Here is a 24,603-nt window from a genome sequence, read left to right on the forward strand (position 1 = left end):
TGTTGTACTGTTTCTCCCCTTCCCTGTGACCTCGTGGAGGAAGATGACCATTTTAGCCTTTTATCGTAACCCCAGGGTTTTAGCACAGTACCTGGCACATAGCAAGGACTTTAGTAAGTGCTTGTGGACCAAGCTGTGTCCTTTTTATTGAGTAAGGAAGTGTATCCTGGTAGCTTCTCCCCAATGGGCCTTGTTCTGCTCAATTTGGGCAAACGAGAATCAATCTTCTCTTATCTAAGTGACAAGGACAAAGAGCATTTTCTTCCTTTCCCCTTCTTTTATTAGGCTAAGCATTCCCAAAGTGTTCCAACAAGCCTTACTTGGCATGGTTTCTTTAGGCAGATGATACAGCAGGGCAAAGACTAGATTCTGAGGTAAGAAGACCTAGAGTGGAATCATGGCTACTTCTCACTGTGTATCCTGATAATAATGATGCCAGTAATTCACATTTCTAGAGTGTTTTAAGGTTAACCACACTGAGCTTCAAATACCTTGACAAGTAAAGGGATGGGCTGGAGGTGCATTTGTCCAGTCATAAACCACGGACCTAGAACTAGTTCCAGGGTCTACGCCTTTCTCAATTTTGTCTCCCAAATGCATAACCTGAAGATGCTGAAAACTTCAGGCAGTGAACTTATGTTCTTAACTTCTAAACTTTCAATGGAGTATTAAAATAAATTTTAATTAAAACTCACTTTAATGAGTTCTAATTTTTCTTATACAGCAGTGTAATCTTCTGAAAAATTTTATACTAAAATATGCAAAGAGAAACAGTGAAAGCATATTATCATTTTGATATTCTATTACTATTAACTACCCCAAATCTAAAAATCACTGTACAGTAAGTACATTCATCTTTATAAAGCTCTAAGAGAGCAGGAGAGACACAGAATCCTTGGAAAACATTGGCACCCTCTACACTGCTTAGATAAGCAAAAATGCTGCAAACTTTACAAAAATTTCAGTAACGTAAAAACATTTTTAAAAAATATTATGAGCCTTTTGGGGGTCTTTCCTCCAAAAAAAAAAACACCCCCAAACACACACCCATTTCAACTACAAATATAAAAATGCACACAAAATTCTCATTCTTTCTTAAATAACTTTTTCCAGATGAAGAGCTACATAAGTGAAGCCAGCCCTGTCATACATTATTAGTATGACACCAGCAGCCTTCAACACATTTTTAGTAAATAAAGGACAAAGGAAGGTGAAAATAAAAATCTTGAGGCTATATTTAGATAACAGTCTTAGTTCCGAAATTTCTTCTTTTTCCGAAACTTCTTGCCAGCTGCATTGGCTGCTTTTTCCATCATGATCTCAGTATATTTCCTTTTATTGTACCTGAAAAGACATTGAAATGCCAATTATATATAACACAGTAAGATAAAACTAAAAGAGAAAAAAACTCTTGATTTTTCTAAATTCATCAAAACTCTTCTCTTCAGTTTCTTGGCAAATATTACTTTGAGATGCTGGAAATCATTTTAAATGCAATGAAACATGTGGAGAAATAAAAAAAGGTAAAATAAAGTAGAGGAAACAAATGATTTTTATTTTTTTAAATTTTTTCCTTCCTTCCTTCCTTCCTTCCTTCCTTCCTTCCTTCCTTCCTTCCTTCCTTCCTTCCTTCCTTCTTTAATTCCTTCCTTCCTTCATTTACTTCTTTCTTAGCCATGTTTTGAACACAGAGTTTTCTAATTGAGGCTGTTTCTCTATCCACTATTTTTTGCTGTCCCTTAACTCTTAGATAAGGGATCTAAAATCTAGTTTTAAATCTAAGATCAAATGTCTAAAATTCTTAGGGTGTATGATTCCCCCCAATCTTTCAAGATTATATTTGTAACATAATTCTACCTTTTCTGTTTAAATTGATGTTTCCAAAGAAGAACAGATTCAAGGCTCACATTACGAGGCAGCTTATTGAGTTATATAGAACTCTTCACACATCTTGGATTTATCACATCTGAATGGAGTTTTAACTATATCAAGTCATCATTGTACTCACCTTTTCACATCTTCTNCTTCCTTTCCCTTCCTTCCTTCCTTCCTTCCTTCCTTCCTTCCTTCCTTCCTTCCTTCCTTCCTTCCTTCCTTCCTCTTTTTTAAACCCTTACCTTCCATCTTGGAGTCAATACTGTGTATTGGCTCCAAGGCAGAAGAGTGGTAAGGGTAGGCAATGGGGGTCAAGTGACTTGCCCAGGGTCACACAGCTGGGAAGTGTCTGAGGCCAAATTTGAACCTAGAACCTCCTCCCATCTCTAGGCCTGGCTCTCAATCCACTGAGCTAACCAGCTGCCCCCTAAATCTTTACTTTCTATGCTAGTAACAACTCCAGGGATTAAGTGATTTGTCCCAACAAATGATTTTTTTTTGAAAAGTAACAATCAGGAGCTTTCCCCTGAATGAAGCCTTTCTGAGATTTACAAATGCCCCATTTCTATTGGATCTCAGAAGGATTCCAATATTTTAGTCTACAAATAGCTCTGGGGCAGCTAGGTAGTTCAATGGATAGAGGGCTAGGCTTGGAGACAGGAGGTCTCGAGTTCAAATCTGGTCTCTGAACTTCCTAGCTGTGTAACCCTGGGTAAGTTATTTAACCCCAATTGGCTTGCCTAGTCATTATCACTTTTCTGTCTTAGAACCAATACTTAATACTGATTCTGATGGAATTTAAAGGTTTAAAAATAAATTAAAAGAGCCGCCATTCCTATTTGGTAGCCCAAGAGGTTATTCAATATTCTGCATCACAAAGGCATTTCCAGACGCTTCTCTTTGAAGTTGGGGGGCCTGCTTTTGCTCTCAGAAGGTATTCAACTGGTATAATTCATCATTCATTTCCAATCATAACTATCCCGTGATTAAATAGCAAACATGACCCAAAGCAAATGAAGCAAGATGAAATGACCCAAGAGGAGCAAGGGGCAGCCGAGCCCGAGGCGTGCACAGCTCCCACCTTGCTGGCTGTGATGTGCCCCCAACTCTCCCATGGACGTGGTTGTGTCAGGCTTGTTCCCTCTCTGTGCACACCCTTCGCTCCTCTGCACTCCCTAATCATTTCTGTAGGCTCCTTTCTAGCCACGAGCACAGATTTTTCACAGTGGATGCTAGTAAGTACTATGACAGGAGAGGAGGAACAAAACCTGGGCCTCTCTCCTTTTCTCTTGGCTCAATTATCTCCTCTAACAAGATTACTATGAAAGTTCTACGACACCCCGGCCATTTTACTACTGGCATATTTTCCTCATTGCCTTTGGTTTCCTTGGTCCCAGGACCTCCTGGTACGCCTGAGCACAGAACGCCACCCACCAATTCTACCTAGAGTGTGAATACAAATTGCAAGTTTCACCATAGATGTCCCAGTTTGAGACATAGTAGAACAATTTGTAACAGCGGTCATTTTTTAGTAACAATAGGCTTAAAATTTCCAATGAAATTAGCTTAATTAAAGCTCAAAAGCAACATGTTACTAATCTCTAAGAAAAAAGTGAAACTGAGTAGAACAAACTTGTAACATTCAACGCTGTAAGCATTTGATCTCGAGAGACCAAAGATGCACTCCCACTCTCGTATCCTATGTGTGGAAAAGGTCATTTCCACCAAATATAAAGTGACATATTTTGGTGGAAATTCATAAAAAGGAACAATTTTCATTTTTTGGCCATATAGGTCATCTTCAAAGACAATGAATTTGATAGCTTGCTAGCTTTTGGGGGATTCTCTCTGGTTCTGGCCTCCACCTCCCACGTAGCTCTGGGCTGTCACACACAACACTCTGTGTGTCTGCAGTCTCTGCCTTCTCATCTCCTCCCCCCCCCCCCCCCCCCCCCCCCCCCCCCCAGGACACCCAGCTCCTTGGTGAAATCTTTCCTCCTCCTTCCAGCTATCTGTCTTTCCATCCTCAAAGTATCACAGAATCACAGTCAGAAGGAACCTTAGCATCCACATCTGAAGGAATCCCCTGGACAACAGACCTAGGATGCCCAAGGCCTCCAAAGAGGAAGATCCCACACCCTGCTGAGGCAAAACTCATTATTTTGTATTTACTCCTCTGTGTAGACGGTGTATCCCTCAGTTGGATCTAAGTCAAGGGCAGGTATTTTTTTCCCCCTCCCATTCCTATAGCCCAGGACAAGTAGGTGCTTAAGAAAATATTTGTTGAACAGAATTTGCCACTAACTTTATATTTATACATATATAACTTTAATTGAACTAAAAATGATAAGTACAAATCAGCTTTAGCTTCTTTTCACATCTCCTCACCCTCACTTTGATTTATTATTTAAACAAAACTTCCCCTGATTCACTTCAGAGCTCCTAACTCCTGCCATGGAGCTGGACACCTGGAAGTTAGAATATAAGTGACAATTCACCAACACTACATGTTGAAGCCAGGATTCTGACACTGAGAGAAAAAGGGAGTAGGAGAAAGAGACAGAGGGAGAGACCAAAGTAGGTCAAATGGGGGGCTGTGCATTAGCTCCATTTATGATGACAAAGAGGCAACTTTTATAATGAGAATTCTATTAGGCAAATTAGATCCACATGTCAAGATATATGAGACATCTGCTTGCAAGAGGACATAAAGATTTTTTGTTTATGGAGGATTGGTACAGGAAGTCTAAATCTTTCCCAGAGACAGAACAAAAACATCCCTGGTGGCTTACATAAACAATATGTCCCCAGATAAGACACTTGTAGCTCAGAGTAACAGCTTTGTACACGACCTTTGGCCGAGAGGAGCAGTGTCTCTCTGTGAGAATTATTTGTGCCTTCTTTCTCCCTGGGTGAGACCCCAACATTTATTCATGGCTCTTTGACCCTATCAACTACATACACAGATTACTGGGAGAAAAAACAGGTAATGAAAATATACCTTTCAATAAAGAAACACTGTTAAGTAGTCATTCACTTAAAACAATATTTATAAATTTTTTGACTCTCAAGCTCCTCTATTTTAAAGGATACAAATTACAAAAATTAATTTCATACTTTAAAAATAGGAATATATCGATAGAATGGTAAGATTTAAATATAAACAAGACCAAGAAATCATTTAGTTCAATCCTCTCGTTTTGCAGATGAGAAACTGAGATACACACAGAAAAGTGAAGTGACCTACCAGGAGAATGTGTAAACTGTGGACAAATGAATAACTCTCAACCTTACAGAACCTGTTTCCTCATCTATAAAATGGGGAACAATGCTTGTAGAACTTCTCTCCCAGAGATACTGACCACTCTAAGGGGTAGGACACGGGAATGCCAGTTATAATTCAAACCCAGGGTCTCTGTCCACCACAGTAAGCTGCTTCTCTCAAGTTCTTGTAATTAAAACTCAAACAAATCATTTTACCTTCTGAACTCAGAATCAGCTAACAATTCTTCCACAATTGTTCTTTTCCTTTGCTTCTTAGGAATTCGAGAATGATAGAAGTCAGCTGGACTATCAACAATTGTTCCAACCTGGAAAAGATGGATTGAAATGAGAATCTAGAAGCATTAATTAAGTGTTTACTTTGTGAAAAGAGAATTTGTTCTTTTTACCTTTTCAACTATGGCCAAATTTTGAACTCTGGCCGGAAATGGGGGGAACGTGTGAGGAAAATCACTGGATAAATTTAGTCACGAGGGTAGAACAACAACCAGAAAAATGGAGCAAAGGAGTCAAGAATATGGTGAGACCAATACCACTGCTGAGTTTGTACCCCAAAGAGATAAGGAAAAAAAACTTGTACAAAAATATTTATATCCATGCTCTTTGTGATGGCAAAAAAAAAAAAAATCAGATAATGTGGGTATGCCCTTCAATTGGGGAATGGCTGAACAAATAGTGGTATCTGCTGGTGATGGAATACTACTGTGCTCAAAGAAATAAAGAACTGGAGGAATTCCATGTGAACTGGAAAGACCTCCAGGAATTGATTCAGAGTGAAAGGAGCAGAGCCAGAAGAACGTTGTACACAGAGACTGATACATTATAGCACAATTGAATGTAATAGACTTTTCTACTAGCAGCAATGCAATGATCCCAAACAAGCTAGAGGAACTTATGAGAAAGAAAACTAGCCACATTCAGAGGAAGAACTGTGGGAGCAGAAATGCAGAAGAAAAACATATGACTGATCACATGGTTGGATGGGGATATGATTGGGGTTTTGGTGTTAAAAGATCACTCTATTGCAAATATGAATAATACGGAAATAAGTTTTGAACAATGATATATATAAAACCAGTAAAATCAGCTTCTGGAGGAGAGAGGAAAGAGTGGGGGGATGGGGGCGGGGGAGGGATCATGAATCATGTAACCATGGAAAAATATTCTAAATTTAAAAAAGGAAAAAAAATAAAGAATCTGACCAGACCAGGAGGGCAGGATGGTCTTCCCTACAATGTGCCCTGAACTGCCCCTGTGGCCCAGGCAAATTAGAAAACCATGATTGGCTCCTGAGATGTCACATGTTAGTGGGCAGAGTTAGGGCTGGATAAATGGAGGCAGGAGGGGGGAAGGGCTCCCAATGATGGCTCTCTCCTCAGTGTGGGTGTGGTAGGGGCCCAAAATGGTGGCCACAGATTAGCAAGCTAAGTACTTCTCTACCTCTCTATTTTCCCCTCTTCTTCCTATGACTACTTTTGATTTCATAAAATTATTCATCTACAGCCAGTCTCTTAAAGCTCTGTGCAAGGCCCCGGGTGCCAAGGGCTGGGGATAAAAAGCAAAACCCCAGGGGCTGCCCTCCAGGAGCTCCCTTTCTAAGAGGTGAGAAATGGGGCAACTGTACCCAGGAGACAGGCAGCAGGCAGAGGGAAGGCTGGGGGCCGCACAAGGGCCTGGGAAAGGCCAGGGATGTGAGGAGGAGGGGAGCAGGGTGGGCCCGGAGGGCCAGGTGTCAAGCAGCAAAGCAAGCTTTATCTGGGGATCTGCAGGCTGAGGAAGAAAAGTGAATGGGGGGAAGACTGAGCAGAGGGGAGGGGAAGGAGAGAGGATCACAGCCAGACACTCGGGATGCTGCTATGAAACAAGGACAAGGCACAGCCAGACTCACGGCTACTCTCAGGAGTAGCTCAGAACTGAAGCATGGAGGAGAAAAAAAGGCTGGGTGGGGGTGAGGTGTGGAGGGGGGGTCAAGTCAATGAGCAAGCATGGAGTAAGCACCGCTGTGTGCCAGATGCGTGCCAAGCCCGTCCCTTCCCCCAAGGCATGCCCCATCCAAGGAGAGGGCAGGCATGTGACTTGTTGGGGGAGGCCCTGAGGAGGGACTGAGCCTGTGGAGGATCCTCAGGCCTGAGGGCAGAAGAGGCTCCTGCTTCCAAAGGGCAGAAGGATCACCCTCTTGTATGTCGTCTGAGAACTGGACTAAAGTTCTGCAATTTTAAAATTGGAAAAGCTCATTCATGACCAGGTTGACAACAAACTGATGTTATTTTTTAGCCGTAACCAAAATGACCTACTAAATCAAAGAAGAAACTCTGCCCTCTCCTTCCCTGCTCCTCTGACTGCTCTCAGCATTATTGTTCAGCTGCATTTGGGTGAAACAGGCTTTTATCCTATGGTCAGTCACCTGACCCATTTTTATAGGAATGCCCTTGAAATTCCTAACAACCCAATTAAAAACTTCCAAAACACAATCCCTTTGTAAGTTATTAATTACCTGAAGGGAATGATTCCAAGATTGGCCAGATCTGAGCTGGGAGGTCTTCCTCACCTAAAACACTGTAATTTTGGCTATTTCTCTTGGGATATACACTATAAACATTAACCTTCTGAAGCCAGTAAAAAGAAAACCAGTTGCAATAGTTTGTCCAAATTAAAATAAAAGAGTAGTGCTTCTTACCTGGAAATATTTAGGGAAACCATCTCTATCATTTTTCTTATAAAATCTTTTAGGGTCCATACTAGCTCTCATCTGCAGGGCTTTGAGATCATTTTTCAGTTCGGTTGTCAATTCTGGGGCTTTCATACCAAACCAGCCATCTCCTGCTGTTTTTTTCCGTTCTTCCTGAAATTTAGGTGGCAGAATAGAAACCATTACATATTTTATGTTTCAGTACAAAACACTATTTTCCCTTAAATTACACACTTTCAAATATTTTGTGAATTGGCATCAATAAATAAGAATTTAAATTTGCAAAAAACAACCAACCCCTAAACATCAAAAACAAGATTTGTCTAATGGTCCTTTATTTTATATAAAAAGAGAATGAATACATGTACAGGAAAGAAAATTTTCAGATAACCAAGTATAATATCTGAAAAAGATTCCTTAAAGGAGAGGGAAGAAGAATAGAATAGCATTATTTCTATAATAGTTTTTCCATTAAACATGTACTATCACTGATTATCCACCTAATAAATAATTATAACATTATAATAAAATGCTATTTTATACTAAATTTAAATTAAAATGCTAAATACTGAAAAATATAATAAACACCCAGAGGTATAAGAAAATCCAAATGAATTTTTCATTCCATCTCCTATATTTTAGAAAGCCATTTATTCCTATTACTAAAAAAATTTTTTTTAAATCTTTACCTTCTGTCTTAGAATCAATACTTAGACTCCAAAGCAGAAGAGTGGTAAGGGCTAGGCAACTGGGCTTAAGTGACTTGTCCAGGGGGCTAAGAGGCAGAAGTATCCGAGGCCAGATTTGAACCCAGGACCTGTCTCTAGGCCTAATTCTATCCACTGAGTTACCTCATTGCCCCATTCCTATAATTTTTTTAACAGCGCAGAAAACCCCCCCCCAAAAACACTGAAATAAAAGTAACAGAAATTACTATTCTTCCAAAAATATGCAGGGGCAAGATATTGTTTGCATACCCCTACTCTTATGTTTCACATTAGTGATAGGAAACTTCATCTATAGTTTATGCCAGCTCTATGATATTATTCGTAATAGTACTCTGAAAAGACATGGTCCCTGGACTTTAGATAACAAACTCTCAGAGCATGTGTAAATGTAGGGAAAAAGTTGATAATGGCACATTTTGCCACTGTGTTCCTTAAAAATAAAACCAGAGTCACCAATTGAACTTCACTTTGTTGAAATGGTTCCTAGCTAGGGCAGCTAGGTGGCTCAGTGGACAAAGTGGTAGAAGGTCCTGAGTTCAAATCTTGACTCTGGTACTTCCTAGATGTGTGACACTGGGTAAGTCACTTAACCCCAACTGCCCAGCCCTTATTGCTCTTCTGCCTTTAAATCAGTCCTTAGGGTAGGTTCCAAGAAAGAGGTAAGGGTTTTTAAAAAAGGGGGAAGAAATGGCTTCCAGTTGATTAACGTAAACTGAGATGTGTTTCTCCCATGCTATGTGTTTGGCCACACTCTATCCAAGAACACACAATTGTTTACCATTCTGGGGGCCACCTTGGTTTTTTATAAAATATAAGTTTTTGGAAAATGTTTCTGTGGTCTTCTACGGCCAGTATCTTAAATTAAAATATTACCAAGAGCTCTGTACTTACCCTGCGTTTTTTCTTAAGTTGAAATTGTGACTCCTTGTATGGTGGGATGCAATCTTTTTTTTCAAAATCAGGAGTAATAATGCTTTTCTGCAAGAGCTGATAAAGAGAAAATGAATGAGGTCCTGAATGCTGTCAGAATAAGCTATACAACACCAAGTCAGATTTTGTGTTTTAAATTGACATTTAAATATCTTCCATATGTTAGAGTCCATGCCTCACACCTTGTTGAATACAATGTTCCTAAGGAGTTTTGTGTAAATCAGATCTGATAAATAAAATAAAATCAGATGAACTAGTGGATGAAAAATCATCTTAGAGAATTCTTCATAAAGCAAAGAATTGTTCCTTTAATAGCTATGAATATATACACTTTATAAAGATAGCTCATTAGTTTGGTACATATAACATTGGACCTAGAGTCAGGAAGACCTGAATTCAAATCCAGCCTCAGATACTTTTGATCTTAGACAAGTCATTTGATTTGTTTGCCTCAGGTTCTTCAATTTTAAAATGGGGATAATAATATCATCTACTCCTAGTAGGCTGTTGTGAGGACCAAATAATATTTGTAAAGCACATATTTAGCAAAATATCTAGCACATCATAAATAAATGCTAGCTATTATGATTATCATTTTCATGTAATAAATCTACATAACACAGAGCTACTTAACTATATGTATTACCATAAAATATATGCACATAAAACAATGGGAATATCTGAAAACATAAGGCAATGGGGATGGGTAAAAAAAAAAATCTCTTCTCTTACAGGATCTAACTGAATCATGAATAGCATACCCTAATAGCTCTTTTTCCTGGTAGTATAACACTGTTATAACTCATCTTAACTTTTTGTATCTGGAGAAAAATGTTTTATATTTTTACGGTATAAGTTAAAGGTACAGCCCCAGAGATATCTGCAGGTGATTGGTTTGGAAGAGCAAACTGGCTCGCATTTGGTAATATGCTTAAGTTCAGCTATAATTGCTTCTGGCTCTGCAAATGAGCCTCCAAAAGCTTAAATGATCATTTTTCTGAATGTGAGATAATTTTCTTTGAATACAGATAAGCATCCTCCTTCTCTGTTGTCTTGTTGGGGTATTAATTCCAGATATTAACATCTAATTACTCAGTAAAGGCTCGAGGTCTACCAAATTTTGGGGAGGCTGTTTCCTTGGGTTTCATATTTCCCACTAAGGCAACATCTTGGGAAGAACTAAGAGCACAGTAGAAAGAACATGGGATCTGGAGTCATAAGATCCAGATTTGAACCCATACTTATTAGTTGGGACTAAAAACAAGTCGCTTCACCTCTAAGTCTCAGTTTCTTCATCCATATTTGGGAGGAATGGGTACCAGGCTGGGAATCCTTACCCTTGGATTCTAGTCCTAGCCCTACTAATGTAAACTCGGGTAAACCTTAGATGGTGAGTCTTTTATTTCCAGCTCTAAAAATTCCATGAATTCTTTAGAGAGCATATACTATATCTTACTTCACCATCTATAGTTGATTTACTTTTAAAAGTCTAAAATTTCTTTGGACATATTTACTCATAATTATATAAACAGTATTAGTGTTCCATATCATAAAGTCCCTTCTGTTTTTCCAAATGTCAGAGTTATGCAACAGATGGCTTAACGGAAAGAATTAAGGGAAAAGATGGACAGGAAAGGCCAAATATGAGGACAATGCTAACTAACTTGCAGCCACTTCTAAAGGTGGATGTAATATTAAAAATCAGTTCTAAGTTTAAGAAATTCTAGTTACTGATTCAGAGGAAAAAAGTCCCAACAAAATATCTTAAAGAGACCTTGTGTAAGATACTGTGCTAAAGGCTATATAAGGGAAACACTGCTGTTCCTACCTATCCCATTACAGAACATGTGCTTTGAGGACCACAATAATCATTATAGGCATTGTACAGTTTCAGAACCAAGACTTGCCCCAGGTCAGGGTGAGTAAAGATCAAAGCCTATAAGGTCTAATATTCTTGGTGTTGGTAGGGAAGCTAGAGTGAGTGTGGTCCCAAAGACAACTGGAAACAAGAGGTAGAGAGGCAGTGGCAGCAAGGCATATCTGGGGCACAGGAGAGAGAGAGAACTTCAGGGCTTGGACTTGAAAGATAACAGATAGAGGAGATAGAGAGAAGAGAGAAGACAGGATAGTATAGCAAAGGATGGGGACAGGAAAATACTCAGCAAAAACAGAAAATAGCAAACAGTTAATAATGGTTAACATGTAACATATGAAGAGGAGTAGTAAAGAAAGCTAGAGAGATAAGTTCTGGAAAGGCCTTGGCTAGTGTATGAAATTTGGTTATTATTCAAGAGACAAAAAAACCTAATTAAAGGTTTCTGAGGAAAGGGAGAAATACAATAATTTCTTTTATTTATATTACTTTGGCAGCAATATGTGAATTGAAAATGAAAGGGACTAGACTAGGGCAGGGGTCAGCAACCTTTTTGGCCATGAGAGCCATAAACGCCACATTTTTTAAAATGTAATTTCATGAGAGCCGTACAGTGCTCACAGTATGCGCTCCTGTAACAGCGCCTGAAAAAAAATTGACTTTATGGCTCCTGCAGAAAGAGCCATATCTGGCCCTCAAAAGAGCCAGATATGGCTTGAGAGCCATACGTTGTTGACCCCTGGACTAGAGAATGTGTTAAACTAGGAATCTGTTAAAATAATCCAGCCAGATGGATTCGTGGAGGCTTTTGGTAAAGACAGAGGAAATAAGAAGGGAGAGAGTGGAGATTGCAGCAACAGGATTCAGGGAGGCAGACAGGCAAGTTGAAGATAACACACCAAACAAACTGTGTGTCCATGTGATGAAGAATGAACAAAACCAGGGAAATGAGGACAATCTATAGTTTAATTTTTGGTAAGAGTGACATTTTCTTTAGTTGAAACATCCAGACAGATTCATTTGGCATAGAGTTGGCAATATGGGTCTGATCTTGAAGGTTATAGATATAAATTGGGAAGTTTTCTCCATAGAGATGTTGTTTGAAACAAGGCCCCATACAAAAAGGAAGGGAATAACAATTTTCTAGAACTGAGGGTATTCAAGAAGCTTAACACAGTAAGACTCTCTCACTAAAACGTAAAAATAAATGTTGGAAGGGGCAGCTGGGTAGCTCAGTGGATTGAGAGTCAGGCCTAGAGACAGGCGGTCCTAGGTTCAAATCTGGCCTCAGACACTTCCCAGCTGTGTGACCCTGGGCAAGTTGACCCCTATTGCTCACCCTTACCACTACTCCACCTAAGAGCCAATACATAGAAGTTAAGGGTTTAAAAAAAAAAAGAAAAAGAAAAAAAATAAATGTTGGAGGCAATTAGATGGCTTAGTAGATTGAGTGAGGCCCAGAGCTGGGAGATCCTGGGTTCAAACCTGGTCTCAAAATACCACTTTCTAGCTTTGTAATCCTGGGCAAGTCACTTAACCCCCCAACACCCCCACCCTCTCACTGCCTAACCCTTACTGTTCTTCTGACCTGGAACCAATACACTGGTTAATTTAAATTGGAGTACTGATTCTAAATACTGTAGAGAAAGAAAATTAGCCCCACCTTTTTAGTACCAGTGGAGGAAAAGTGAAATATGAAATACTTTTGTTAAGCCAGAGGCTTAGGTATATGAAAACATAACAGCATATGTTATGAAACTCACCTCTTTTTTATTTTTCTCCTTTATTTGTGTAAGGGCATTTTTGTTGAAGTTCATTTTTTCTGCATTAAAATTAATATATAAGCCTCCAAGTTGCTTAATACTCAGACCAGGATCTATGCTGCTACTTGACAACTTCAAGCTGAAAGAGAAATTACCACTTAATTAAAACATTAAATCATTGGAAACAGATGGACCTCAGAGTACTGTGCATAGAGCTGAAAAAAAAATACCTTTCTTTTCTTTTCCTCTTTACTTTTACCCACTTTACTTACACTGCAGTCAAGGATTCCAAGCTCAATAGCTAAAACCTGACAGCTTACTTTTCTCTTTAAGTAGGTCCTAACTCTGGAGCAGAAAAATCATCATTACAAACAGCTGAGTGCTTCCTTCCAATCATACTCAAAATCCCCAAGTCACTGTAGACGTTCTTCAGACATCTTTCCTTCTACAAACAATTATGTTCAAGGAAGGCCAGAAACAAGACAGACTAAGTACCTCTGAAGCAGAAAATATTCATCCTGTAGACCCTTTGCCCAGCCTATTAGTCTATCATTTGTAGGTAAGGTTCAAGGTATTTAATATAATATAGCAAGAAACCCAAATTCTTCAAATAAATATAAAAACTTACAGGTTAGACTTGGTGTTACTCAATAAGTCATCTTCATCTATGAACTCCTCTTCATTTTCTTCTTTGTCTATAGGCTCCTCTTCTTCACTTTCCTCTTCATCATTTTCCTGCTCACTGGCTATTTCACTTGCTTTTTCTTCCTCTTCCTCCAAGTAATAATTCTTATCAGAACTCAATCCAGGGGTTTTGTCAATGACAAATAAGACATCCTCAGATAGGTTATCTGCTGGATTTTTCTCTGATGAAAGCTTTTGTTCACTACTCTCAACGAAACACAATGTATCTTCTTCACTCTCATTATCTTCAGACACCTGGTCCTCATCGCTGCTGAGAACCAAGAAGCCAGAATTATTGTTATCTTGAGACTCACTGGTAACAGAAGGGGGCCTTACCATGGCATCACCATTTAAATGCTCTTTTTTGTCATAAGTATCTTCAGTGACACCGATTTTGCAGTCACTGCTCTCATTACCAGTAATTTCTGTAAGGGTAACATCATTGGTTTCCTCTAAATCCTCTGCCTTTTCATTCTGATCATTTATCCCTTCCAAACATTCAACTGAAAGAACAAAAGCTTTTCTTTCCCTTTCAGTAGCTGTTTTTGTGTGCTCCGGTTTGGTTTTGTCTGGTGTTGATTGGCTTTGAAAAGTAAAAATTTTTTTAAAGCTGCTTTGCTGAAGTCCTTTACTTGTTTCTTTTTCCTCCTCCAATGTATAAAGCTCTTCACTTAAGTCTTCTTTGGAAAACTCTTTTGCAATGACATCTTTCTTTCTTCTCATCTGAACTTCTGATTTTTCTTCTGAACTCTTCACCAAGGATTCATCACCAAATCTCTGAATTTCATTTTTACATTGATTGGACCTATTTCCCGGAGAAGGAGCAGGCTGTTCTGTATCTGAACTCTGAGTATTCACATATGTGGATTCAGAGATGATTTCCAGTTGGGAAGGAATTGTATGCTCACTCTGGTTTACATTTTCTGGCCTGGGTGTATTATCTTCCCCTTCAGATTGTATATCAGCTTCTTTCTTTAATTTGATCTGTTTGCTCCGAGTAGTTCTTCGGCTTCCAACAGATGAAACACCTGAGCACCATGACTCAGCATCAGAAGTTTCTTCAGCCAATAAAGCAGAATTTGGATCTAAATAGAATCTTGCTTCTCTCTGTCTGGCCCCCCTTCTGGTTCTAACTGGAGATGCCAAAAGGGAAGAAAGAACTGAGGAGCAGGACTCAGTTTCAGAAACTTCACCTTCATCCCCAGATTTGATGGATTCACTCCGAGTAGTCTTATGTCTACTCCTAGGTTTGGATTCTGGTTGGCAGGGAATGATGATGCGCCTTCTTCTGGTGACCCTTACTGTTGGTTCCTGCAGTCCAGACATATAAGAACAAGTGGACTCAGCTTCTGAGACTTCTCCATCTGTTACTGGTTCAATAGTCTGTGCTAAATTACTCCTACTTCTACTCTTGGCTGCTTTGACTGTGGGAGGATCCTGCAGGAGGGCCTTGGAGTCAGCATCATTTAAATCATCAGTCTTTGAGTCCTTCATGTCTTCTGGCTGTTTGTTTTCACTTCTTGCTCCTTTGGCAGGGGAATCCTGAAAGGCAGGAGGGAATAAAAATCCCATTAGAGAGATGGAGGGACACGTGTGGAATTGAGCATGAAAAGAGGTCAGATATGAGAGTCAAAAGTTGGATTCAGGTGCCAGTTTTGCAGTCACTTCCCTGGATAAACCCCAACAACTTACCGGACTCTCTAGGCCTCAGTTTACTTATGTGACAAAGGGAGGGAGTTAGATGAGATGACCTCTGGGATCCCCTCCAGAGCTACTCCGCCACTCTAGGGGCTAGTTTTGGCATCAAGCCCACCTGGAAAGGATGTTCTCCCTGCGTGGCTAGCCCTGGTACCCAAACACAGCCCAGGATCTCAGGTCTGAGGGAATTTGGGATCCGCAGCAGCCCGAAGGATCGCAGCTGAGAAGAGATTCTCAGCTCTGGCTGCCGGCCACGCTGCAGAAGGGGGTGGGGTTAACGGAAAGGCGGAGCTACGTACGTGCAGCCTCTTGCACACGCACTCTGACGCCACCACGCTCCTCCCAACGCATGCGTTCTGACGCCATCACGCTTCTCCCCGCGCCCACCGGGCTGGGCCGGGGTCCAAGCGCGCGCAACGTCACTCGAAAAGGTCTCCCTCCGCGTTCCGAGCCGATTCCTCTTACCCCAAATCCAGACTCGCTTTCTCAGGCAGGACTAACAGTTTGCAAAGCGGGGGCAGTAAAAGATAAAAGAAGAGTAATGGCGAATGCCAGTCTCTTACCCTGTGCCTTGGGGATTCATTCTTCTGAATTCGCCTAGGCTGCGGCTCCTCCAGCCGCATCGATCTGGTGGCCACCATTCTGCCGGGCCTCTCACCCACCAGCTATTGCAGTCTTCACGTTCTGACACTTCCTTCTTTTAGGACGCCCCGGAAATACGTTTTCTAATCCGGTCTTGGCCATTTTTTCCAGTATCGAAGCTTCCTCCCTCGATGACGTCAAGCCGGAGAGGGCAGAGCAGAAGTCCCGCCTCCTCGCCCTGGAATTTCCTGTTCCCCGTTTGGTTCCGTTTCCGTAGTTGGAGGTCATTAAGCTGGGAGGACGGAGGAGAGCGAAGAAGAAGCGGGTCTGAAGGCATGCCTCTTCCTGTATCCTCTCGCTAGGTGGCCCCGCCTCCCCAATACTTCCGGGAGTCTCTAGAGCAGTGATGGCCAACCTTTTGAGCTTGGTGTGTCAAAATTCGTCAAAAAGCCTAGCATAACTCAGGTGATGTGTCACTTCGAGGAAAAAAAACCTCATAATTTTGCAATATTTGTAGTTTAAATAACATACTTCTCTGTATGCGGCTGATGCTGCCTATCATCGAAAATGACTGTGTATCAGTGCTGAAACATAGATTTGCCATCAGGGCTCTAGAGAGAATGTTTGCTCTCTGGTGCTGAGCCACACCTTGAGAAAGGAACGAGTGTCGCTCACACTATCCTAGGGTCACCTCAAACTTAGCCCAACATACCCCCAAGCCTCTAATTCTTCCTATTCTCCAGGGGTTACTAGATAACCCTTGCAGTTGGAAGCAACTTGAATCTGCAAACCCGAGTTCAAATGCTCACTCGACCACTTCTAAACTTTGTAACCTTGGTCAAGACACTTCCCCTCCTTCCCCCCCCCTCCCAATTTTTATGTTTCTATCAACTAACAGAATGTTGTCAGGCTAGGCTCTGAGTTTACAGGTGCAAAGAATGAAACAATTTTTACTTGAAATGAGCTTACATTATTAACAACATGGAAAAATATAAAGCAATTATATACGAACTAGTTAAATACAAGGTAGTTTGGGAGGAGGGGCACTAGTAGTTGGAATCAGGAAAAGTTTCATTCAGAAGATAGTGCCTGAGCTGCATCTTAAGAGGGGTTTCAAGTGGTGGAAGTGGATGTATAGAATGTAGGCTCCTACATGGCAGGAACTGTTTTGTCTTTTTTCTTAGTAGTACCTTTCATAAAATTGCTTAATTGTTTTTAAATATTAGTTGTTCCTCTTTTCTCTATTTTAAAATGGAGTGGCCAGACTATGAGATTTCTTAAAACCTTAGTTCAACTTTCAAATCCTGAAATGCAACGGGAGAGAATTTGTTCTGCTGGGCAACAGAAGGATGTTTAAAAGTTGCAGAGAAACATTTCAGCTTGGTATAAAGAAAAAGTTCCTAATAATTAGAACTCTTTAAAAGTGGACTAGGCTAATGTTAAAAAATATAGGATCACAGATTTGCAAGTGGAAGGAACTTTTTAGAGCCTTTGCAGATGAAGAAACTGAGGCTGAGATTACATGTCCAGGATCATGTAATTAATAAATGTCTAAAGAGGGATTAAACTTTAAAAATTTTCCTGACAGCACAAGTCCAATATACCATATTCTTTAAGACCTTCAAACTGGCTTATCAGGGAAGAGACAGGGATAACAGGAAATCAGTTAACTTTAGTTTTTCAAAATGTAATTGAAGGAAATTGAACTATAGTAATATGAAATTTTTGCTACAGATGAAACCAAAACATAAAAGGCATTTGTAGCTAAATGGAAGGATTGTTCACAGATTTTTCTAAGAGAGGCAAATAAGTGTTGTCAGAATTAGTTTCATCCTACAACCAAAGGTGGGAAGAAATATTTCATGATGTTTTTGGTTTTTTCTTATTGCAGTATTTGTGATGAGAAAGCAAAAAGACCAACCTAATGATCAGTGCAGCTTATAGACTACTGTATGTTGCCAAGGATGAAGAGAAATCCTACAAGAAAAACAAGAGATGTTAAAAGCTTATAGATTATTTAATAGTGCCATTCCTATATATTATAAATACTTCCCTAAAGAACACAACCAGAAAGAGTCTAGACAGTAAGAAGTGATCAAAAAAATGACAGAATATATTTCGTTACCAATGAGGGAGATATCTCTGAATCACCCCTTTGTGCAAATTCAGACAAATTTATTTAAGATAAACAGTCAAAACCAAATTACAAAGATAGCATTAAGAAAAGAGGCAACATGCAATTACAACAGCTGGAATGTAAATTTATGAGCCAGTAGTTTTGTATCTGCTAGTGACTAACCCTACATATAGTAGCTACTTCGTTAAAAAAAAAAAATGCTCAGTTAAAACATTTCCAATCTGACCTATTTTTTAAGACAGGCCAAGAGCTGAGAGTACTGTCATATTTCCAAATGGCTGTATAATTTATTTTTTTAAACCCTCACCTTCCATCTTAGAATCAATACTGTGTATTCCTTTTAAGACAGAAGAGTGGTATGTAATGCAAGGTTGCTAGCAAAAGCCTGATTTCTCTGGACCTCTCCCTGATCTCTCCATTTACATCCTTACTATTTCCCTGAATTTCCCTTTGGGCCCTGGGAGGAAGGGTGGTTTTGGTGGTTGGACTTTGTGGATTAGCTTCTGTAGGCAAGTAGGACATCCTTAAATCAAGCCACCCCCTTATTTAGTGATCTGATAAATACTTTACTTCAGGGCAGTGAAACTTTCCTGACTGGGAGAGCCGGCCTCTTTCAGTCTGACTCCCTTCTCTGTGACCCTTCCCCCAACACCAGTTTTCTCCTTAACAGCAGTTACAAAACCCTGAAACCTTTTCTCCCTCAACTTATCCCTGCCATCAATAAATCCCCTTTGTTACCTATATAAAAGCCTCTGGTGAATCATTGTATTGAAGATTAAGGCAAAAAAGGCTGAAGAGGGAAGAATAACTTTCCTTTTATTTTCTTGAGGGAAACCTAGGCATCCATTTTGGGCAGGAAGTACCCATCGGAGACTTCCTGCAGACATCAGTTTCACTGCCAGGGAGAGCCTTTGACTCCTCCCTCGAGGGACTTTAGAAATTAACAAGAGAAACCTCTAGCCTGATCTAAACTTTTCTGGCTGGCCCAATTCCTCTTGTATCATAGGGATACCTTCCCTGCCTGAAGATCAGCCTATTTCCTTCCTGTACCCTCTGCCTCTAGCTTCAGTGACTAGCCTGTTTGAGCAGTCCCTCCTATACTCCCATTCATTCCCTACCTTCCTATATACAAACCATTCATCCCTTCATTACTCACCTAACACCTTTACTCCTCCCTATACCAAGATTGCCTATTCATTCCCTTAACTCAGCCATTATCCTTTATTCCTTTTATTCCTCCTCATTATCAACATTTTGCTGTACTTATTTATAACATTAATTGGTGAGTCAGTGTTATGATGATAATAACAGATAATTTGGAGAAGCAGATAAATGTGTCAGGGCCAGATAGAGCTTCAAGTCAAGAGCCACAGATTGACAGGCTTCAGTGAGGAAGGAGGGGGCAAAACACTCCTGAATCTCAAACCCCTCCCCCTCTAACAGTTGTTTCAGTTGGGTATGGAGACAGGAATGAGATTCTTCTGGTAAGTTTCTGTTATGGCTGAAACCCCAATGATGTTCCTTTTCTTTAATTTATATTCCTCACAGGTTTGACAAATGAGTAAATAGAAGCTAGCTATATAACTGTTGAGGACAGAGATGATCTTCTTAAAACTGCAGCAGACAGGATTCAAACTAGATGTCCAGACTGAGTTGTGAGTATTCCCCCAAATAATTACCAGGCACAGATATTGAAGGTAAAGGTTATATTAGGAAATAACAAAGAAAACTGGAGAGGTTAATGAGGGTTTTAGGATAATGAAAGGTGACCCTGAACTGTTAGGTTGAAGCTGCCCTTCCCCCCCCCCCCCACAGGAGGGGATGAGACACTTAACTAAAACTGGCTCTCTTGCTATTAATGAATATCTTTACTCTCTAATCACTAAATATTTGTTGTAATGAAGTTGATATAAACTAACCCTACTAAACAGGCTAATCCTTATGTAGTAACCACATTGGCTATGCCACTATGGCCTCTCAAGTGAACCCCCAAGTGTGGAGTAGTAAGCAGGGTGTCTTCTCACTTCAACCTCCACAAAGTAACTGTCAATTCCTCTCAACTGCCCCCTCACCCAAAGTTCTCCAGGGGGGGTCCCCTGGAATTCTGGGTGAAGCTGTCCCTGTATCTTTGCAGGGATTCCATGCTTTCCATCTCCACACAACAGCCAGCCAGGAAAGTTTAGATCAGGCTAGAGGTTTCTCTTGTTAATTTCTAAAGTCCCTCGAGGGAGGAGTCAAAGGCTCCTCCCTGTCAGTGAAATTGATGTCTGCAGGAAGTCTCCGCTGGGTACTTCCTGCCCAAGATGGATGGTAAGAGCTAGGCAATGGGGGTTAAATGACTTGCTCAGGGGCACACAACTTTGAAGTATCTGAAGCAAGATTTGAATCCAGGACATCCCACCTCTAGGCCTGGCTCTATCCACTGGAGCCACCTCACTGCCCTCAAATGTCTATATAATTACTACACAAAATCCTGGAGAAAGAAATGGAATGTCAAATTTATGTTGTAACTAGTCTAGTTTCTCTGGAATGCAGAGGTGCACGAGGAGGAGCAGTGTGAAATACAGGAGGTCACAACCAAAGCATAAGGGAACATAAAGGCCTGACTGAATAACCAGATTAGGATATTGTACTATCCTGGGGCAAAAGAGAGCCAATGAAGGAGCATAGCATCATATTTAGAACTAAATGGAACATTAGAAGTAATGTAGCACACATTCCTCATTTTATAGAAAAGGACACTGAGGCCCAAAAAGGTTAGGCCACTTGCTATGGGTACACATTGTTAGGAAGGCTTAGAATCCAGATTATCTTGGCTCCAAGTCCAAGGTTTTTGAACAGGGGAGTGATTTAGCAATACCTATTCCTTAGGAAGATTATTTTCACAATTGTGTGGAGCCTGGATTGCATAGGGAAGAACTTGAAAGCAAGACCAGTTAGGAAGCTATCATAATAGTCCAAGTTAGTGTTAAGCATTTAAAATAAGGTTTTTAACAGTAAATGGAGCAAAGGGAATACATTCAAGAGATGTGGAATCAAAAGGACAGAGAAAATGATTGGATGTGGAAAAGGGGAAGAATCAAAGATGACTAATGTTTTTAAGTGTAATGGAATGTGATTGTGATGTTCTTGAAAGAAATGGACACTTAGAGGAATGGGACAGGAAAGAGTGATTTTTATTTGGATGTGTTGAGTCCAACATACTGATAAGACAAGTTCACAGATTGCAGTTAAGCTTTCCTGGACTGGATGGTTTATTTCCAAATTTCCTCCATGATTCTATGAATACATACATATATATATATGGCAATTAAATCTCCACAGAAGCTGTTTCTCAAGCTACTCAGACTACCACTATTAGAGAATATCAGCTTATACTTCACAGAAAAATGGTGAGGTATCCTTTTTGCATTCCCCCCCAATTCCATACTACTATGGATCATCTTGGGATCAAACCCTATCTCTCCTCTTTTGCTCCAGTCTCAAAGGATGAGGTGGGCCTTTTTGCCAAGGCCAGTCTCTTAAATACTTATACCTTGACTTCATTCCCTACTCTCTCCTCCTATGGCTGCCTCTTTTTCTTTTTAACCTCTTTCTGAATTGATAGATATCCTTTCCTACTGCATTCAGACATGTCCAAATCTCTCTCATCATTAAAAAGCCTTCACTTGGCCCAACTTTCCATAAAGCTATCGTCCTGATTGGAGTTAATGCTTATTGGGACTCGTCCAAAGAACTGATTGATGATTCCATTCCAAGGAAACAAGTTTTAATTACAAGGGAATATAGTAAGAGTAGCTAGTATATAAGTAATTAAGGTAAGGTAAGGAGGTGTGATAAGTAAAGGTAGTGAGAGAATAAAGAATGTGTGTGTAGGGGTTCTTAGGAATGTTTTTATTTTAATTACTAAGGAAGGGGTCATTTGGGCAGTTGTCCTGTTTCCAGGGAAATGTCACTTTATCCATGGTCAACTCTGGTCTCTGTGGCTTTACCTTTGGTTCACTCTGTTTTCTTGGGCAGGGCAGAAGCAAAGTGCAATGTAAATGGGTCTCACTTTTGCTCTTTTCTGGGCAGAGACTTAAGAAAGGCAGTGAGGGGGGCAGCTGGGTAGCTCAGTGGATTGAGAGTCAGGCCTAGACGTGGGAGGTCCTAGGTTCAAATCCAGCCTCAGACACTTCCCAGCTGTGTGACCCTGGGCAAGTCACTTGACCCCCATTGCCCACCCTTAACCACTCTTCCACCTAGGAGCCAATACATAGAAGTTAAGGGTTAAAAAAAAAAAAAAAAAGAAAAGAAAGGCAGTGAGTACAGAAACTGAGCATTGTTTGAACCTAGTCCTATGTGACTGGGAAACTGAACCACATGTACTTGCTGTTCAGAGACCCCAACCAAAGATCTAGGTTATATCTAAAGATTGATGTGAGGACCTAGCAGATTGGCTAATGTAGGAGGGAGAAAGATTTTGCACAGAGATGGATATGGAATGTTGGAATGTGACAAGACTGACAGCCAAGGCAGTTGGAGAGGAGAGAGCAATGACTTCTGGGAAGAACTGTCTCAGGGGAGTTCGGTTCTGAGCCTTGAACCAGTTGCAGCTCAGATTCCCTTGGGAGGAGTGAAGCCTTACCTCTCCCTGAGGATTTCCCTAGGACATCCTTGCCTTCAACTTTGTGGATTGAACTTGAATCTCTGTGTCACCAAACCTTTGTAGGCTGATAAACTTCATCATTTGCCCAAGAGGATTTGATCCTGTGTCCTTATTGAGAAGAAACATCTATCTCAGTGCTAGCTTTATCTAAAGACTTTTGTTATCTTTCACTAATAGCTTAGGTAAGCAGCATTAGAAGACGAAGAACTAGAAAAGCTTTTAAGCCTACCCTTTTATTTTTGCCAAAGCCAAAGAGACCTTTCAACAGTCTCTGTGCTGATTTCTTAGGGCACTCCTGTTTTCCCTCTTTCCCAATCCTTCCTGATTACTAATTTATTAAATCACTTCTGAGTTTATATACCAATGCAGTCAGATAAATCTTTGGAGATACAACGGGAGGTTTGAAGGTAAAGGGGTCAAGTGGGGAGGCAGTTCTCACAGACTTTGGTGACGTCAAACCCGAGGTCATGCAACATTGCTGCTTCTCTTACAGGATCTGTATCAGAAGAGCACCTAGGGGTGCCAGGCATTTCGCTAAGTCTTGGCAATACTTTACCCCATTGGTGTTTCATATCCAAATACAGAATCCTGTTCCTCCCTGGACTTAGTCATCATCTCAGGCACAAAACCCTTATGGGCTTCTAGTTAGAAGGGAGGGTAACCCAGCTAGCCTGTTCATATACACACACTGAATAGCCATCCATTAGCATCCTTATGTTACCTAATTCCCACTAATATGACAGCAAAGGAAAGTAATACATGTTGGAGGAGATGTGGCAAAATTGGGACATTAATGCTTTGCTGGTGGAGTTGTGAATTGATTCAACCATTCTGGAAGGCAATTTGGAACTATGCCCAAAAGGCACTAAAAGATTGCCTGCCCTTTGATCCAGCCATACCACTGCTGGGTTTGTACCCCAAAGAGATAAGGAAAAAGACTTGTACAAAAATATTTATAGCCACACTCTTTGTGGTGGCAAAAAAATTAGAAAATGAAGGGATGCCCTTCAATTGGGGAATGGCTGAACAAACTGGTATCTGTTGGTGATGGAATACTCTTGTGCTGAAAGGAATAATGAACTGGAGGAATCCCATGTGAACTGGAATGACCTGCAGGAATTGATGCAGAGTGAAAGGAGCAGAATCAGGAGAACATTGTACACAGAGACTGATACACTGTGGCACAGTCTAATGTAATGGACTTCTCTACTAGCAGCAGTGCTTTCTTTATGGAAAAGAACGATACCTACATCTAGAGGAAGAACTACAGGAGTGGAAATGCAGAAGAAAAACAATTGCTTAATCATATGGGTTGATAGGGATAGGATTGGGGATGTAGATTCTAAACCAGTGATTGCCAAAGTGGGCACTACTGCCCCCTGGTGGGTACTGCAGCGATCCAGGAAAGCGGTGATGGCCACACTTTTTTTGTAATTACATTCTATTCTGAGTTCAATAAATAGTTTCATAATTTCCAGGGGGCGTTAAGTAATATTTTTTTTGGGAAAGAGGGCGGTAGGCCAAAAAAGTTTGGGAACCACTGCTCTAAACGATCACCCTAGTGCAAATATCAATAGTATGGAGATAGGTCTTGATCAATGGTACATGTAAAACCCAGTGGAATTGCGCATTGGCTTCGGGAGGTGGGTGGGAAGGAGGGGAGGGTAAGAACATGAATCATGTAACCATGGAAAAATAATCTAAATTAATAAAA

The 24,603-nt window shown here is 40.5% G+C and overlaps 1 protein-coding gene across 1 annotated transcript; it reads right to left on the reverse strand.

The window, feature by feature from the left end:
- Window positions 1-1,091: 1,091 nt before the first annotated feature.
- Window positions 1,092-16,248, reverse strand: DNTTIP2 (deoxynucleotidyltransferase terminal interacting protein 2). The gene is made up of 7 exons (XM_044672007.1): window positions 16,086-16,248; window positions 13,769-15,366; window positions 13,141-13,279; window positions 9,466-9,561; window positions 7,835-7,999; window positions 5,356-5,465; window positions 1,092-1,344 (listed from the first exon to the last, which is right to left on the reverse strand). The coding sequence occupies exons 1-7, from the start codon at window positions 16,161-16,163 to the stop codon at window positions 1,251-1,253; spliced, it is 2,280 nt and encodes a 759-aa protein (XP_044527942.1). The 5' UTR covers window positions 16,164-16,248; the 3' UTR covers window positions 1,092-1,250.
- Between the last annotated feature and the right edge of the window lie 8,355 nt (window positions 16,249-24,603).

The sequence above is a fragment of the Gracilinanus agilis genome, chromosome 4 (assembly GCF_016433145.1).
Source record: "Gracilinanus agilis isolate LMUSP501 chromosome 4, AgileGrace, whole genome shotgun sequence".
NCBI classification, from domain to species: Eukaryota; Metazoa; Chordata; class Mammalia; order Didelphimorphia; family Didelphidae; genus Gracilinanus; species Gracilinanus agilis.